The sequence below is a fragment of the Frieseomelitta varia genome, unplaced genomic scaffold (assembly GCF_011392965.1).
Source record: "Frieseomelitta varia isolate USP_RPSP 00005682 unplaced genomic scaffold, Fvar_1.2 scaffold_244, whole genome shotgun sequence".
Classification (NCBI taxonomy): Eukaryota; Metazoa; Arthropoda; class Insecta; order Hymenoptera; family Apidae; genus Frieseomelitta; species Frieseomelitta varia.
In genome coordinates this window covers 699,921-715,446 of record NW_025109973.1, presented here as the reverse complement: position 1 = coordinate 715,446, position 15,526 = coordinate 699,921, and the positions used below count along the sequence as shown (strand labels likewise).

The 15,526-nt window shown below is 28.9% G+C and overlaps 3 protein-coding genes across 6 annotated transcripts in view; 1 reads left to right on the top strand and 2 right to left on the bottom strand.

The window, feature by feature from the left end:
- Positions 1–2,177: 2,177 nt before the first annotated feature.
- LOC122528058 (piwi-like protein Siwi) lies at positions 2,178–8,231 on the bottom strand. Its single transcript, XM_043652763.1, has 12 exons — positions 8,085–8,231; positions 6,982–7,151; positions 6,667–6,681; positions 6,429–6,612; positions 5,351–5,439; positions 5,038–5,139; positions 4,765–4,973; positions 4,507–4,689; positions 4,256–4,426; positions 3,905–4,184; positions 3,407–3,762; positions 2,178–3,321 (listed from the first exon to the last, which is right to left on the bottom strand). Exons 2-12 carry the CDS (start codon positions 7,136–7,138, stop codon positions 2,266–2,268), a joined length of 2,802 nt encoding a protein of 933 aa, XP_043508698.1. The 5' UTR covers positions 7,139–7,151; positions 8,085–8,231; the 3' UTR covers positions 2,178–2,265.
- A 479-nt stretch (positions 8,232–8,710) lies between these two features.
- Positions 8,711–11,120, top strand: LOC122528064 (HEAT repeat-containing protein 3). The gene is made up of 6 exons (XM_043652779.1): positions 8,711–8,954; positions 9,034–9,294; positions 9,369–10,306; positions 10,385–10,667; positions 10,729–10,902; positions 10,985–11,120. Exons 1-6 carry the CDS (start codon positions 8,811–8,813, stop codon positions 11,093–11,095), a joined length of 1,911 nt encoding a protein of 636 aa, XP_043508714.1. The 5' UTR covers positions 8,711–8,810; the 3' UTR covers positions 11,096–11,120.
- Positions 10,654–15,526, bottom strand: part of LOC122528065 — a 29,930-nt gene continuing 25,057 nt past the window's right edge. For all 4 annotated transcript variants that reach the window (XM_043652782.1, XM_043652781.1, XM_043652780.1 and 1 more), the window contains 5 exons: positions 14,612–14,682; positions 14,048–14,303; positions 13,220–13,348; positions 12,854–13,130; positions 10,654–12,792 (listed from right to left, as the gene is read on the bottom strand). In XM_043652782.1, coding sequence (XP_043508717.1) covers positions 11,812–12,792; positions 12,854–13,130; positions 13,220–13,348; positions 14,048–14,303; positions 14,612–14,682 — 1,714 coding nt within the window. In that variant the 3' untranslated portion in view covers positions 10,654–11,811. The remainder of the gene's footprint in view (positions 12,793–12,853; positions 13,131–13,219; positions 13,349–14,047; positions 14,304–14,611; positions 14,683–15,526) is intronic.

The following is a 15,526-nucleotide window of genomic DNA, read 5'->3' as shown; positions in this document are numbered from 1 at the left end:
CTTTTTGAATTCATCGGTATGTCACTGGATAAAAATTATTGAGAAGTAATAAATTTATTATTTGTTTTGCCTGGCTTACATTTTAATATATTTAAAATTGAAAAAATATTGCAATTTTGGACCAAATGTAGGTAATAATTTTAATTCCCGTTAATAAGAAAACGTATATTTTATTGTTAAACTGAAGACTGGCTCGGACGTGCGATCTCGGCGACGTTCTGCAGAAGGAATGCCGCCTGGCTTCGTACTCTAGTTCGAGTATCTTCCTCGGTCCAACCCTCGTCCGGATACCCTAGCTCAGTTTATATGCATCGGTTATAAACATAAGACATCGGAATCGACTTATGGTCCTTAACCTCGAGTGGCCTCTTCTAGGAAATAGGCGAGGAAGTCTTCCCACGCCTAGGAACGGGCGGTCTGATTAACGTTCGCTCACATTTAATAATTTTATTTTCTTTTTAATTTTAAAATAAATTTTATAATAAGAATTAATATTTGGATACATTTTTTTTTTCATAATTTTCGATTAATTTAACGATTTAATTTTTAGTATAAGAATTTTTAGTTTAATTTTGGTGTCATTATTAAAATTTATTTTCAGTTGTGACGCTTAATACGTTAAAATTTTCTATCGTACACTGGTGACTGACGATAGAGAACGGAAGTACATTGTCAATCACCAATAACTGACATGACGTTTAATGCATTTAAAAAAAAAAAAAATCATTACAGTTGATCAGTCAGCAACATAAAATGCTCTCAAGAGCAATCCTAGAATTTGAAGCCGTTGTTGAAGGAGACCTGGGAATCTGGCCATTCGACATATACTCAAAAAAGAAAGATTTAAGTGTTTACATTTCATTTCCAAACACATCTTCACGTATCGCGATCTGAAAAGTTTCTGATAGACCACCAATACCGATAAATATACGGACAAATAATTATTCATTGTAATGATTCACTCAATGATACCGAATTCAGAATTCATTATAATGATACAATCCTTCACTCAATATCTTAAAATTTTTTTAAGAAAGTTTGGCAATAATATATAGAAAGAAAAAAATTGTTCGATATGTTGGCTTTCTTTATACAACATATGTATTTAAAAATCGTCAAAATCGGTAAAAGAATGATTAATCTACAAGTTTAGCATTCTTAATATTATAATTTCGTAAAATTTAATTCAAATTATTGTGCTGAATAAATAACGCATGTTACATAAAAATGGTAAGATGAAAAACATTGTACGTTAAATCTGTTCGTTAATTCTGTGATTAATCAATGCATTAAATTAACCATTTTGCTCTACTAGCTGGCCATTGTTCCTATCAGTTAACTTTACGAGATTACATTTAAGTGTTAAGTATTAGATATTTATATTTCATTCATAATAAAGAAAAGATACTCGACATTTTTTAGAAATATATAACCAGCTAACACGTATTATTGTATCAACAAAAAATTATCTTACACAAAATTATTAAAAATATATAATTTTATTTTTCTTATGAAAAGTTTTACATAACTCAATTATGTATACTGTAGCCTTCACAATATACCTCAAATAATAATATCAATTGATATAGTACTATAAAAGATCAGTGCACAAAGTTAAACAGTTTTTTTATAGATCATAGCTATAACTAAAATGCAGTTCTTATTGTCTGAACATCCATATCTTGGACACAAACTCACTCTATCGTGAAAACTCAACATTTTTATAAGACTCTTATAAATAATAATACATCCCTAAAAATACTGCTGCGTGAAAAAAAAAAAAAAAAAAAAAAGAAAGAAAACGTAATTCCAAAGTAAATCTTTCATTTAAAGAAGTATGAAATACGCAATGTATTAACTTTTATTTGTAATAAGAAATCTTAAATAATCTGAATTACTACGTGCAACATAAATAAAAAAAAATTATTTCTCCTATACTTTACGTTTCAAATTCTTTATGCCTCAAATTGTCTTCTATGTAATAAAACACAAAATTATTAATAAATTATTTTTTTCTAATTTGTTTCTTTTTTCACTTTATATAGCTACAGCAAATAAAAAAAAAAAAAGATAAAATATTATTTAAGTAGTATTACTATAATTCATATAATACTTATAGAATTGTATAAACCGTATAAAAATAAAAATAATAATCTGTCATAACACAAAAAATTTTTAAAATATAACTTCAAATTATTTTGTTTATGATTTATATATCTTAATTTGTACTTTAAGAAATAATAGTATGACGTATATCAACAGAGATTATAAAAAGTATAATACATCTCGCATCTTTCTCTCTGGTGAACAACGTAAATATTGTGCCACTAAGTATGCAAGTTTGTGAGCATATTGACAAGGTGCAGGAACTCTTACAGTACCAGACCAATTATAATACATATGACATAACTTATATGTCAATCTTTGCATATGATCAGGTCTCCACTCTGTACTATCTGCAATTACATTGTATGAACATGGTGACACCGTACCTCTTCGGACACTTTGAGATACAATAAAAAAGTCATATTTTAATGGATTAGTTATAACATCATCGACAACTGTACCCGGCGGAGGATTTGCATTTCTATAGAAGATTCGAGTATTAATTCGTTTTGTAACTATCACAAATGCCATTTTAACTGCTAAGGAAGCTTCTCCGTAAATAGTATTTAATTTAACCTGTATACGTGATAATTCCTGTTCATATACTAGCGGTATTTGGCCCTCACCAACGCCATCACGATAGATGACTATGTACGATGGTAGAACTTTATTCCTTTCTCTATAAGCTATCAAAGCATTTTCTACATTTTTCGCGAAAGAGGTCGAAAGTTCCTCTCCTCCAGTATGAGGGTTTACTACAGTAAAGAATCTTGATAAATTTTCGTTTAATGACGCAACCATTGCACCAAAATCATTACTTTTATCGACAGGGTCGTGACACACGTCAAAACCGATCACCATCATGTTCTTTGATACCAAATCAATACTCCATGGAGCACCACCCAATTTGCAATTTATTTGAATAGCTACTTTCGTAGCTATCGTTCTTAAATTTCTATTTGTAAGAGTCTTGTGGAGTAAAACTTGTGAAGGTATCGGCCTATCCAAAATACATTTTTTCTTTATTGCGCTGTATCGTTCGGTTCGATTATTTGGTACTACGCAAAACATTAATTCAGGACAAGTAGTACTCAGTTCATGCTCCAGAGCACTGGAATAAGTACCGGTTCGATCGTCATCAACATAGACAACATATGGTTTGTCTATTCGACAACCCATTCCAAGTGCAGACTGTGAAAGATATTGGAGGAATTCCTACAAAATAAATAATACATTATAATAATGAATTAATAGAAATAAAGAACAAAATTTAAATTTAGAAAATTTTAATATATCTGACCTTAAGATAGCGTTTACTGTGTAGCGGGGAGATTAATGTCCACTGTTTTAACTGAGTTACTATGAATAATGGTTTATTATGCAATTCTTTTGTCCAATCAGCAAAATTACCCGTAGAAACTGGTCGCTTGCCGGCCAAATATATTTTTTCTGATGGCAAAATACGTGCTGGTACAGTAACCAATTTATTGTCAAGTTTCAAATTCCAGTCACTTAATTCTTTTGAGATTTCGGGTTCCGAGCGAAGTCTTTCATTAAAAGTTATTAACCTTCTTATACGTGCCTCTGGGTTTACACGTGTATAGTCTGCCAAATCCCTCATTAAAGTGAAATTCTCCCTCATTTCCTGATCTATACCTGCAAAAAAATGGTTTATCATATATATTAGAATGGTTTATATATATTAGAATGGTTTATATATATATTAGAATGGTTTATCAGATACAGTAGAATCAATTATAGAAATATAGAATCTACATAGAATGCAATAAAAGAGCACCTGTTACACGACATAATTCAGGAACAAGGTACACCATTTGAGCTTGCATAGCATTACGGTCACGCGTTTTTGATTTTGTTACAAGCATTGGTTGATGACCGTTTCTAATCTCAATTTGATATTTTTCTTTATAATAATCTCTGTACGATACTGTATCACCGGTTTTCAATGTAAACGTTGAACTCGGGGTTGCATCATAATCTACATCCGTTATACGATAAGTGTGGTTGTTGTAATCAGTAAGTACGACTAATCCAACAACTCGCTCTGTAAAGTATGGCTAAAAATATGAAGTGTTTAATAAAAATATACGATTAAACTTGAAAATACACTAGTGATCAATATTCTTACTTGATATTGGTCCTTATATTTATTGTAACACCCCCTCAATATATCTAACAAAGTTTGCTGGCGCATGACTTTGTGTATAACTTCAGAACACATAAGAATATTGCTTTCATGTTGCCTTATAGATGTGAGATAACCAGGCCAAAGTTCTAGTCTATAATGAGGTACCTCCATCTATGTTTTAATTATAGTTATATTAAGCAATTCATATTTACAAATAAACAATTGTAACAAATGAATACTTCTATACTTACTTTATTTTGTTCGTCGAAGTAATCGCGTCCTACAAGTTCAAGTTTCAATGCAACCAGACATTTTCGCATAATTGTATTAAAAAATTGAATATAATGTGGATCGCCTCGCTTCATATCTCCAACAAGACGTATAGTGATTCTAACATTAGTATTATCCGATTGTCGTTGAGACCAAAATTCCATCTAGAATTAAATTCATATTGCAGATATTATTTTATTTCATCAAATACACATTTGATTCATTGAAAAACATCTTACATCTGCCATACGTGTTCTAGAGTATAAAATAGTTCCATCAAAAACAAATGAGTCCAATTGACCTCTATGAGGTTTAAGTAATCCTTTACGGACCGCAGTTCGTTCTTCGTCTGGTGCAAAATCAACTCGATATTGATATAAACACCAATCAGGTGTTGATAGTAATGCAAAATAGTTTGCTTGCATTACCGCACTCTCTCCAGAAGTACCTAAAAATTTCCATATTTATGTTATATATATTTATGTAGATATTTCACATAAAAATATCCAAACCTCTTTTGTTTTGCAAAGTAGGTGGTCTTGTTACTATTTCCCGAACTATCGCGCGTTTACCACGCATAGCTCCTCTTCCCAATTGCGTTCCTGCTTCTCCTCCTATTAGAAAACATTATATATATAAATTCTTATAATAAATTTTTTCTATATAATTTGTTTAATTACATATGAAGACGAAAGAATTCATAGTCAAATAATACATCTTCAATTGTAATCATTCCATTACATTATGTGACTTCCATTACATTACAAATACTTCACATTAAATGACATTATTGAAATAATAAAATATGAGGTTTATTAAACACACCTTGCGCTGATTCTGAACTTCCTTGGCTATATCCTGGTACATCTTCTTTCTTAGCATCTAAGCCCCTTTGAGTGGCTCTGCCAGCACTCTAACATAAAGTGAAAAATACTTGATAATAAAATAACACTTTAAATATATAATTATAACATAAACTGACGTTAAAAAAATATACAAAAATATTATATTTTGTAATAATTCATTACAAGGTAACAAGATAGTAATATACAATATTACAAATAATGTCATATAATTAATATAGTTTACCAAACAATAATATACACTATTAACCTTTACTATCTCCTTTACTTTAGATAAATCTTGCTCTATATAAACAAAACAGGTTTTTATTTCGTTTATATTCCTAACATTTCTATGTTTCTCATATAGTTTTAAGTAAATACTTTGAACATGTTTTAAACCTTTTAAAATATATCAAATATACATTTTATTAAACTATTTTATTAAACTATTACTATTTTATTATAACCTCCTCTATATTAAACAATTTTTGTTAAAAAAAACTTTTCTGTATCTCAACAGAAATATAAAAGATGATCAAAAATTATCCTGATGGTGATTTACTTTGTATATACTTTTTATATACTAATTTAAATCTGAATTATACAGAGTGAAATACTAAAACTGGCCACCTAATATCAACTGTTATTGGTGACACAAAAAAAAAAAAAAAAAATGTACCAGACTAAAGTTACTTCATGTCAAAGGACACATAATCTGAAATTAGTTAATAGTTTTTTGATAGATAAATATATAAAGAATATATGACCTTATTTTAAAATGATACTATATAATTTCGGTATGGTATTACTAATTTTGATATGTTATTATATAATTATAATGTATCTTATTTTAAAATGATATTATATAATTTCGGTATGGTATTACTAATTTTGATATGTTTGATATAATTATAATACTATTATATAATAATAAAATATAATGTTCCATTCTGTACATACTGTATTCAGAGTTCTATGATTGATGAATTTAGATTATATAAATTATGAATCTAAAAACCAAATGATATAATTGCCAAATTATCAATTATAGATAAATTACCGTTGAAGGTTCTGATGTTGATGCTCTTGATGTTGATGCTCTTGATGTTGATGCTCTTGATGTTGATGCTCTTGATGATCCTGGTTGTAACTGAGGATTTAATGAAGGAATAAGACCTGATGAAGGACCTGCTAAAGGATCTAATGAAAGACCTAATAAAGAACCTGATGGAGGACTTGAAGCACATAATGAAGGATCTAATAAAGGACTTGAAGGACCTAATAAAGGACCTGATAGAGGACTTGAAGGACCTAATGAAGGACCTGATAGAGGACTTGAAGGACCAAATGAAGGACCAAATGAAGGAGGACCTGATGGAGGACCTGATGTAGGACTTGATGCAGGATGTGCTGAAGAATATGGTGAAGGATATGGTGAAGGATGTGGTGAACGATGTGATGAACGATGTGATGAACGATGTGATGAATGATGTGATGAATGATATGATGAAGGATGTGGTGAAGAATATGGTGAAGGGTATGGTAAAGGATGTGCTGAAGGATATGCTAGAGGACTTACTGGAGGACCTGTTGGTGAAGCTGCTGATGGACCTGCTGATGGACCTGCTGATGGACCTGCTGATGGACCTGCTGATGGACCTGGACGACTCCAAGGAGGAGAACGTGGTTCTGAAGGTGCCTGATAATGCCCGGATGTCCTTTTACCTCTTCCTTGGCCACGACCTTTGTTCCGGTCTCGATCAGCCATGATTTATTTAACTCTTAACAATTTTACAACAGAAAAACAGCAATTTATCTGAAAAAAAAATAACGGTATATTATAATTAAAGAAAGCTATACCACATTAGTATTACATTGAATAAAAGTAAAAACAAATTTTTTTATTTATTAATAAGAGAAAAAAAATTATTAATTATTAATTAATAAGGAAAAAATATCTTTTTTTAAATCTACGAGTCTCTGAATAAATAATTTGCTTTCAAATTATAAAAATAAGATTTTTATAATTTGCAAAAAATAATTTGCCCAAACACGCTTACGTTAAAACTGCCGAACTGCCGAAAGCAAGGTTAAATATTAAAATCAAAAAGATTTAATATATGACTAAGATAATGATTAAGAGAACACTGTATTAATTCGTTTGAACATAATCACTACAGTATTTACGTACATAAAAAATTGTATAATAAATGTAAACATAATTATAAGCAAAAGCCGAAACAATATAACATGAATTCAACATTCGTGACAACGTGATCACACGTATTTCTATAATTTTTATACATTTTATACATTTAATACTATTAATTAAATTTTAAGAAATGACAAAAAATAATTAGTAAAAACTTAAACAAACTATAATAAATACGGTAAAAGATTTTTATTAATTTTAATAAAAAAAAATTTCTACTAATTTTATATTGCGTTAACATATAAAATTAACATATAACATATTCTATTATATTGCGTTAATATATAAAACAAAACATACTTGCTACAGTTTTACATAAATTTATTTAAACGAATAAAGTTGAGTTTAGTTGAAAGTTGAGTTTAGAGAAAGTTGCTAATGTTTATCTAACATTGACGTCATTTGTTAAATAAAACAACATTGATAAATTTAACTTGAATAAAAATTTCAGTTAAGTGGCTATTTAATTGAAAGGGATTAATAAAATAAAAAAATATCTTACGGTGCACAGGAAATTTGGAAAACTGTTCAACAGTCAAACAAGTTAATTTACACGTGTCTAAACCTGATATTACCAGTTACACATTTGAAGAGAATTATTTGATTTTGACCCAACGAAGTTAAATCACACGCATGCGTGTTGAAAGTCAATCAAAATTCTAAATCTCTACAGTATTGTACCAAGTAAAACGTTTTTTGGGGTATTCCCTTATTCTACTAAAATATATTATATAGAAATACATTAGCATAAAAATGATAATCACAAAAAAGTAATTTTAGAGTATATTTTTTGTTGAAAATGTTATAAATTTTTATTTGACGATAATACAATTCTTTTAAAAATTATTTCTCACTTGCTCAAATTAATACGTGAATGTAAGTGTTCAAAGCGCATGCTCCATAAAAAATCCAGAGGGATTGTGGGTAAATTCTTGCTACTTTTCTTTAAGAACATTAACAAAAATGAATCTGAGTTGAAGAAATATGTAATTTTGATTCGCCAATGAAATTTACTATACCAATGAGTTTTCTAGTAACTTAACTAATCATGAGAAATAAAATAACTAAAATTATCCAATAAAGTAAAATAACTAAAATTATCCAAGAGAAACAGAAAAAAAGAGATAGAAAGATAAAAGTAGAATTAAGAACACGTTTATTTCTAATAAAATTAACCTGTAAATAATTTTTATATTAATAATATATTAATCCAAAAAAAAAAAAAAAAATGGGAAAACAAAAGAGACAGAGAAATAGACCTCATAAACAAAATCCTACAGGACTTGTGTCTGTCAAAGATTTTGAAATTGAAGAAATTGAAAATGTCACGAATGAAAATCAGAAACATGCTTTACAGAGAGTATACGAAGAGGTTAGCTCCTATTACATAAAATCTTATTATTCCATCGTTTGAATACATAAAATTAATTGTAAATTTATTAATGTTACAGGTACAGTCTGCAAATGTCGAGGAAAAGTTGTCCGGATTGCAAACCATTGAATCAATGTCATGTAATTCAGTTCTTGCTATACAGATTGCAAAAGATAGGATTGCTAAATTAATTGGGCCACTACTTGTTGATAAAAATGCACTTGTAAGAGCTAGTAGCGCGAATGCTTTAAGATGTATATTGGATAATGCAAAAACAGAAGCATATGCAAATTTATTGAAAGATGACATTATGACTCCGTTGTGTACTTTGTTAAATCAAGTAAATTCAGAAGAATTCATCATTTCATTTTACTTTATTTTAATGAAAATTAATAATTTGTATATATTTTGTAGTATTATAAAGATTGGCAACCAAACGTTGATCATAACAAAAAAGGCAAAATAACCAAAGAAAAGGAAGCATTTATCCAAGCAGTTACATTACTGTGGTCACTATGCGAACACAGTGAATTTGCTATAAAATGTTGTAACAAAGATGATATTATACCTATCCTAACAAAGTTTTTGGATGTCGCTACTTATGGTATTGAAATTGTCATAGTTACTACACAATGTTTAACATCATTAACAGAAAATAATCCTGTTGCTGTTAAGAAACTTCAGAACTATGAAGATACGCTTATTCAATTATTAAATATAGAAATAAAGAATACTACTCTTTCTGAAGTAGTATGTTTTAAAACTGCTATAAGTAGTTTATTGATTAATCTAATTAATCATAGTGAAAGTAATTCTACGAATATTGTATACAAAGTGATAAATGTACTTTCCGATGTACTTTCTATTGACTGTAAACAGTTATTGTCCAATCTAGCTTCAATTTTATCTTGTGAAAAGAATGCTTTTTCAAATAATACAAAAAAGAAGGTACAGGAGAATCAAAGGATTTTTAGTGCACAGCAACAAGCGTTAGAGATTATAGCTAACTTATGTTCAGAAGATCAAGAAAATGAAAATGAATCTAATTTGGAAGATTCTGATTATGAAACTGAAGATATTGATGATGTACATATGGATGATAAATTATATAAAATCTCCTCTTTACCATTAGAAATGATAGAAGTATTCAATACTTGTAGCATAGTAAATAAAGTATGGAATAAAACTAGATTTATAGACAAAGATATAACAGAAATATTACAACAAAATGCTGAAGGAAAGAACATTTTAAAACAAGTTCATACACTAAAATGTACAACCTACTTATGTTTAAATAATTTGATATCAAGCTTAGAAGTTGACGCACTTGGTGGTATAGAAAATATATATAGGTAGAATGCATAAAACTTTTTTAAATTAGAATTTATATATTATTGAAATAAAATTGTTTATGTTATACTATTTTTAAGTATGTGGATGGACATTGGAACAATTGTCTTCAAGGATACAAATCCAAATGATATAGATTTATTGGAATCTGCTACAGCAGCTATGAGAGCAGCTATTCAAAGACTATCGGAAGAAAAAACAAATATTTTTAATCAATTGACGCTGGCTGATATTCAACTAATACTAAATGGAGAACGTCAATGTTCAAACATTAATGTCCGTGTGAATTTGATACGAATATTAGGGACTTTGGCTTTGATTTTAATGAGTAATGTTACTCCTGAAGTTCACGAGTTAATCAAGGTATAAATTTTTATTGAAGTTTACAATGAATGATTTTTTACAGTGATGAATGATTTTTCAGTATGTGTCTACATCTTTATTAGACATTTGTGTAACGGAGTTGTCAGTTTGGGTCATCGCTGAATCTTTGGACGCAGTAATGGATATATATGCAGAAGACAACAGCGATCAGTTAGCAAGTGAAATTAAATTAGTAGAAAAATTACATACTTTGGTACCACTTTTTAAAAATAAGGTACGATTGTTTTCAATTTGAATATTTAAAATTATGAAATTCGCATATTTTGAATTTATTGTTATAATTATTTTATTTATAGATGAAACAACAAAGCAAAAATTTAGGAGACAATATTGCAGTAATATCTACTGTGAATATAAATATCATAAGGTTCATAAAATATAAAGAGAAAAGGATCAGAGATCTGTAGAAGCCTTATTGTTTTTTTTATATATTAATTTTATATATTAACATTGTTTTGTCAATTGTCATATATTAGTACATTAATGTACTATATTAATATTTACAATTTATAATAATAAAAGTTTTTCATCTTGAAGCAACCTTGCAGCATCTTGAAAAAGTAGATAAATTTCATTATCCTTAAAAATAATCGTTCATACAAATAAAAGTACATTTAAAATATTCTGTATTCTTTTAAATAAAATTATCAACATGCATTTCTTGTTGAGAAGACATAGCACAAATCTAGTATTTTCAGACTTTATTCTGCATCAATAAATAATGAAACTACTAAATAAACAGGGAACAGTCTACAATCACATAATTTATACTTGAAATCTAAAACTTGATCTCTAAATACTTCAAGTATATAATATGTATATTTGCAATTTATCAACCTTTCAAAGTACGTATCTTGAAAAATAATATACTGTACTTAAAAAACATTGCAAAAGTTTTTCTATCTTATAGTTACATAGTATGTAGAATCCAAATTCTAAAATTATTTCAAATGATCAAAGTAGATTTGAAGCATTAAATAAAAGCACATGTACATGATGTTTATACAGTCTTAAAAAATATATCTCGATTAAGATCAACAGAGATATATATTTTTCTGTTTAATTTAGAGACTGAAAAAATTGCACAATTTCGTACAAGAATTTGTCATTGAAAATATAAATTTTAAAGCGATTTCCCTCTGGTCGGTTCGAAGCTCCTAGTTTCAGTTGAAGTTATATTAGCTTGAGAATCGTTCATATTTAAAACACTATGTCTTCTGGGTTTTGGAATCGGATTTATATCCTCGAGAATCTCCGGTTTTTGTTTTATAGGTTCAGAAATATGAAGCTCGATTACTTTTACTGGATCTCTAGACACTACTGTAGGAATAGGCGAGTCATTTAATCTCACCACATGAATGTCCTTTTGTTCCTTTGGAAATTCCTTAAATTCTATCTTAATTGCACCTTTATCATTCTCGTTTTCCACCATATTTTTAAAGAAATGTCTACGATTTTCCTGAATCGAATATCTCACGTTTTCTTGCAAATTATTCGAATTTTTCTCTTCTAAATCCTTAGAAGCATTTTTTGTTTCTAATGCTTTTATTTGCCTTTCGATCTTTTCAATCTCATCTTTCACTGAGAAACTGTCGCTTCTGGACAAGGAACTGGAAGAATTCTTTCTCTGAAGATAAATATCTATTTCTGATGATGAATTTACTTGGTCGACATCTTTAATTATTTCTATATTTTCCTGAGAAGCTCTGCGATATTCAACCTGAATATCTTCTTCATTTTTTTCAATAGGTTTCGTAATATTTTGATCCTTCGAAGTTGAAATTTTTGTTTCTGCTTGCTCTACATCTACAATTTCTTTTGGTTCTTTCTCGGTACAAATTTCCTTTTTATCTAATGTTTCTATATTAGTTTTTACAACTTTTATTGAATTATGTTCTGTAGTAGTTTCTTCAGATACTTGTATATCATTCAGAATCGGAACTACTAATTTTCCTTCGTTATTAACCTCTTTTGAATTAACTTCGTTAATTTCTCCGTCCAAATTCTTGCTTTTCTTCGTCAGATCATCTATGTTTTCGGTAACCTTTGCTATGTCGAGCGGTTCCACTATCTGAAGTTGTATGTTAGTCCCTTCTGCAATCTTCTATAAAACGTAAAATGAAAGATGTTTTAATTAATTCTCTTTTTCAAGGGTTTAGACTTACTTCGTTTGTTTCCACATTCTCCAAATGTCGCGGAGGCTGCGGTGCTCTTCGTTTTTTACGACCATACGAACTCATCGTACTTCCGACAGAAACGCAACTGTTTATCGAGAGATTCGACTTTCTAACTGTGTCCTGAGAATATCTTTTAAACATATAATCCCCAGATACGTTCTCATTCTCGTCACATATCATTATGTCGCCTAATCGATTCGCTTCTTCCTCTAAATCCAGAGTATTCGCGTTCATCCTTTGCGATGATCTGTTACCAAATCTTCGTCTAAAAAAATTAAATACAACTAACATTAGAATTTTTATTCATTCTCATTGGTTTAATAATTATAATCTAATGTAAATTCATATGCTTACAAAGGAGGTACAGGTGTTTTTTCTCGAATCTTTTCGCGAAGTGTTATACTTTCACTCTCATTTGGGTTTTCGTTTTCGAAATCTAGCGGTGGTAGCTTGTCTGTCGGCTTTGGACTCGTCTGACCAAATCTACATACAAAAATTTGATTAATACATATATAAAAATATAATTGATATTTTTTGTATATAATGTACATTTGTAAGTATAATTATATAATGTGTATGTATGTGTGTGTATAAATAATTACACTATAATTACATTATAAGGTTCTATAAAGAAAATTAAGAAAATTAAAGAAAAATTTTAAAAATAGAATAAATAAAAATTATAAATGTACGTTCGATATTCAAAATAATTTATTCTTTGTATCCGTATATTTTCTTTTATTATTTACATATCTTTTATAATCTTTATCACTCTCTAACCACATACACGTAATACTCAATTGAGACAATTTTTTCTTGTTGATTACAATAGACTAAATAGTTAAAATTTATCAGTCATAAAATATTCAGGTAAATACATAATATTTTACTTTTGTAATATCACTTAATTGCAAATAATAGCTCAGAGAAATTGGAACAATCGTTAGAACTTTTGTGCTTCTACTGATTTATTAGTCACTGCAATAGTCATTCATAATAGCAACTCTAATTATTTTGAGCAAAGAATGTATATAATACTTTTAAAATTTCTCTCAAAGAAAATTTTTACAAAATTCTAATGAAATTCGGCAATATATTAGTGTGTAATAGTATATACATATATGAAACTGAAATAGTATGTAATAATATATACATATGTGGAATTGAATTAAAAATATTCACCTTCGTGCTGGCGGTTTCGGTGTAAGATCACCCATAATAGATGTAGTGGTTTCTTGCGGACTGCCGTCATAGAGTCTTGCAGGATCACCATTAACAGTCAAGCTCGAACTGTATCTCGACGAGGAATTATCTAACGTGTACTTTCTTCTTCTAACTAAAGTACCAAGAGCTTCATCAAACTCCTGTTGGTCCCTCGTTATACGCGGCGGTACAAGCATCGATTTGATGTATGGTTCCCTTTTATATGTTGACGAAACTGTTAAAAATCGATTATTGAAATTAGTTAAAGTATATTAAACAAAACTAAAAGTAATTTTTTATACAAATTATAGCGGAAACTTCATATATACAGAAGACTTTCAAGACTCTAACGTAGTTAGTAAAACATTCCTTAAATACCTACTCATCATAATTAATTATGAAATTACTGTATTATTGTAATTGATATATCATAATTAACTAAAAACAATACCTACTTTTATTACAAAGTTTTAATTTTTAATTTATTAATTTCAATTCTGCATTTTTATTTTCTTTTTTAATAATAGGATTTTTTATAGTAACCTGTGGTGATTGTAGATCTTTTTTCCTGAGCTTCTGATTTGTCATCTTTTCGCTTGCCGAATAACCCGTTCCTGAAAGCAAATATTTCAAATTTATATAATGAAATAAGCAGATCTGTGTCACATTTGTGTAACGAAACGTTTTCACGTTGCTTTTAATCCACATATTTTGATATTATTTCCAATTAAGAATTTCAGAACTGAGATAAATTAAATTTAAAAGAGAATTATAAAAATTTACTTTCATCCCAAGTGTTAATAGCTATGTACATCACCATCGTACATTGACGAACGATAGATTTAACTATTTTTTTTTTAATTTTTCCTGTCAAACATCTCTGCAGCAACAATATTACACGGTTTAACGATCTTAACACTAAACCTACCGATATTTCTTGTATATCTATACCCTGCCATTCCCGGTCCTTAAAAAACGTTATTGTTTTTATAATTGAATGTATACATTGGTCAATTTGGTACTGCATTAACCCTCTGCGTTGGCAACTGGTTCGCGGACCACGAGTGATCGAATCGTATACAATAATTGGTCGCTTTCTTTTTCTTTTGAACTCGTCGGTATGATATCACTGGATAGAAATTATTAGGAAGTAATAAACTTATCATTTGTTTTGCCTGGGTTACATTTAAATATACTTAAAACTGAGAAAATGTTGCAATTTGGAGCAAAAATTCTCGACAAGAGATTAAATAATTAATAGAGAAACTTTTTTTTGTATATTTTCAATTATAAACTTAAAAAAGAAATTAAAAATTGGCTTGATTAGCCAATCATATTTGAAAGCCGAGCCATATTTTGTTTGCCTGACGTAAAAACGGTGAAAATATTAAGCATCGATACAGTGATCGATGCCAACTGTTTAAGGACACCAAACATAACAGGCACGCGGGTCATCGG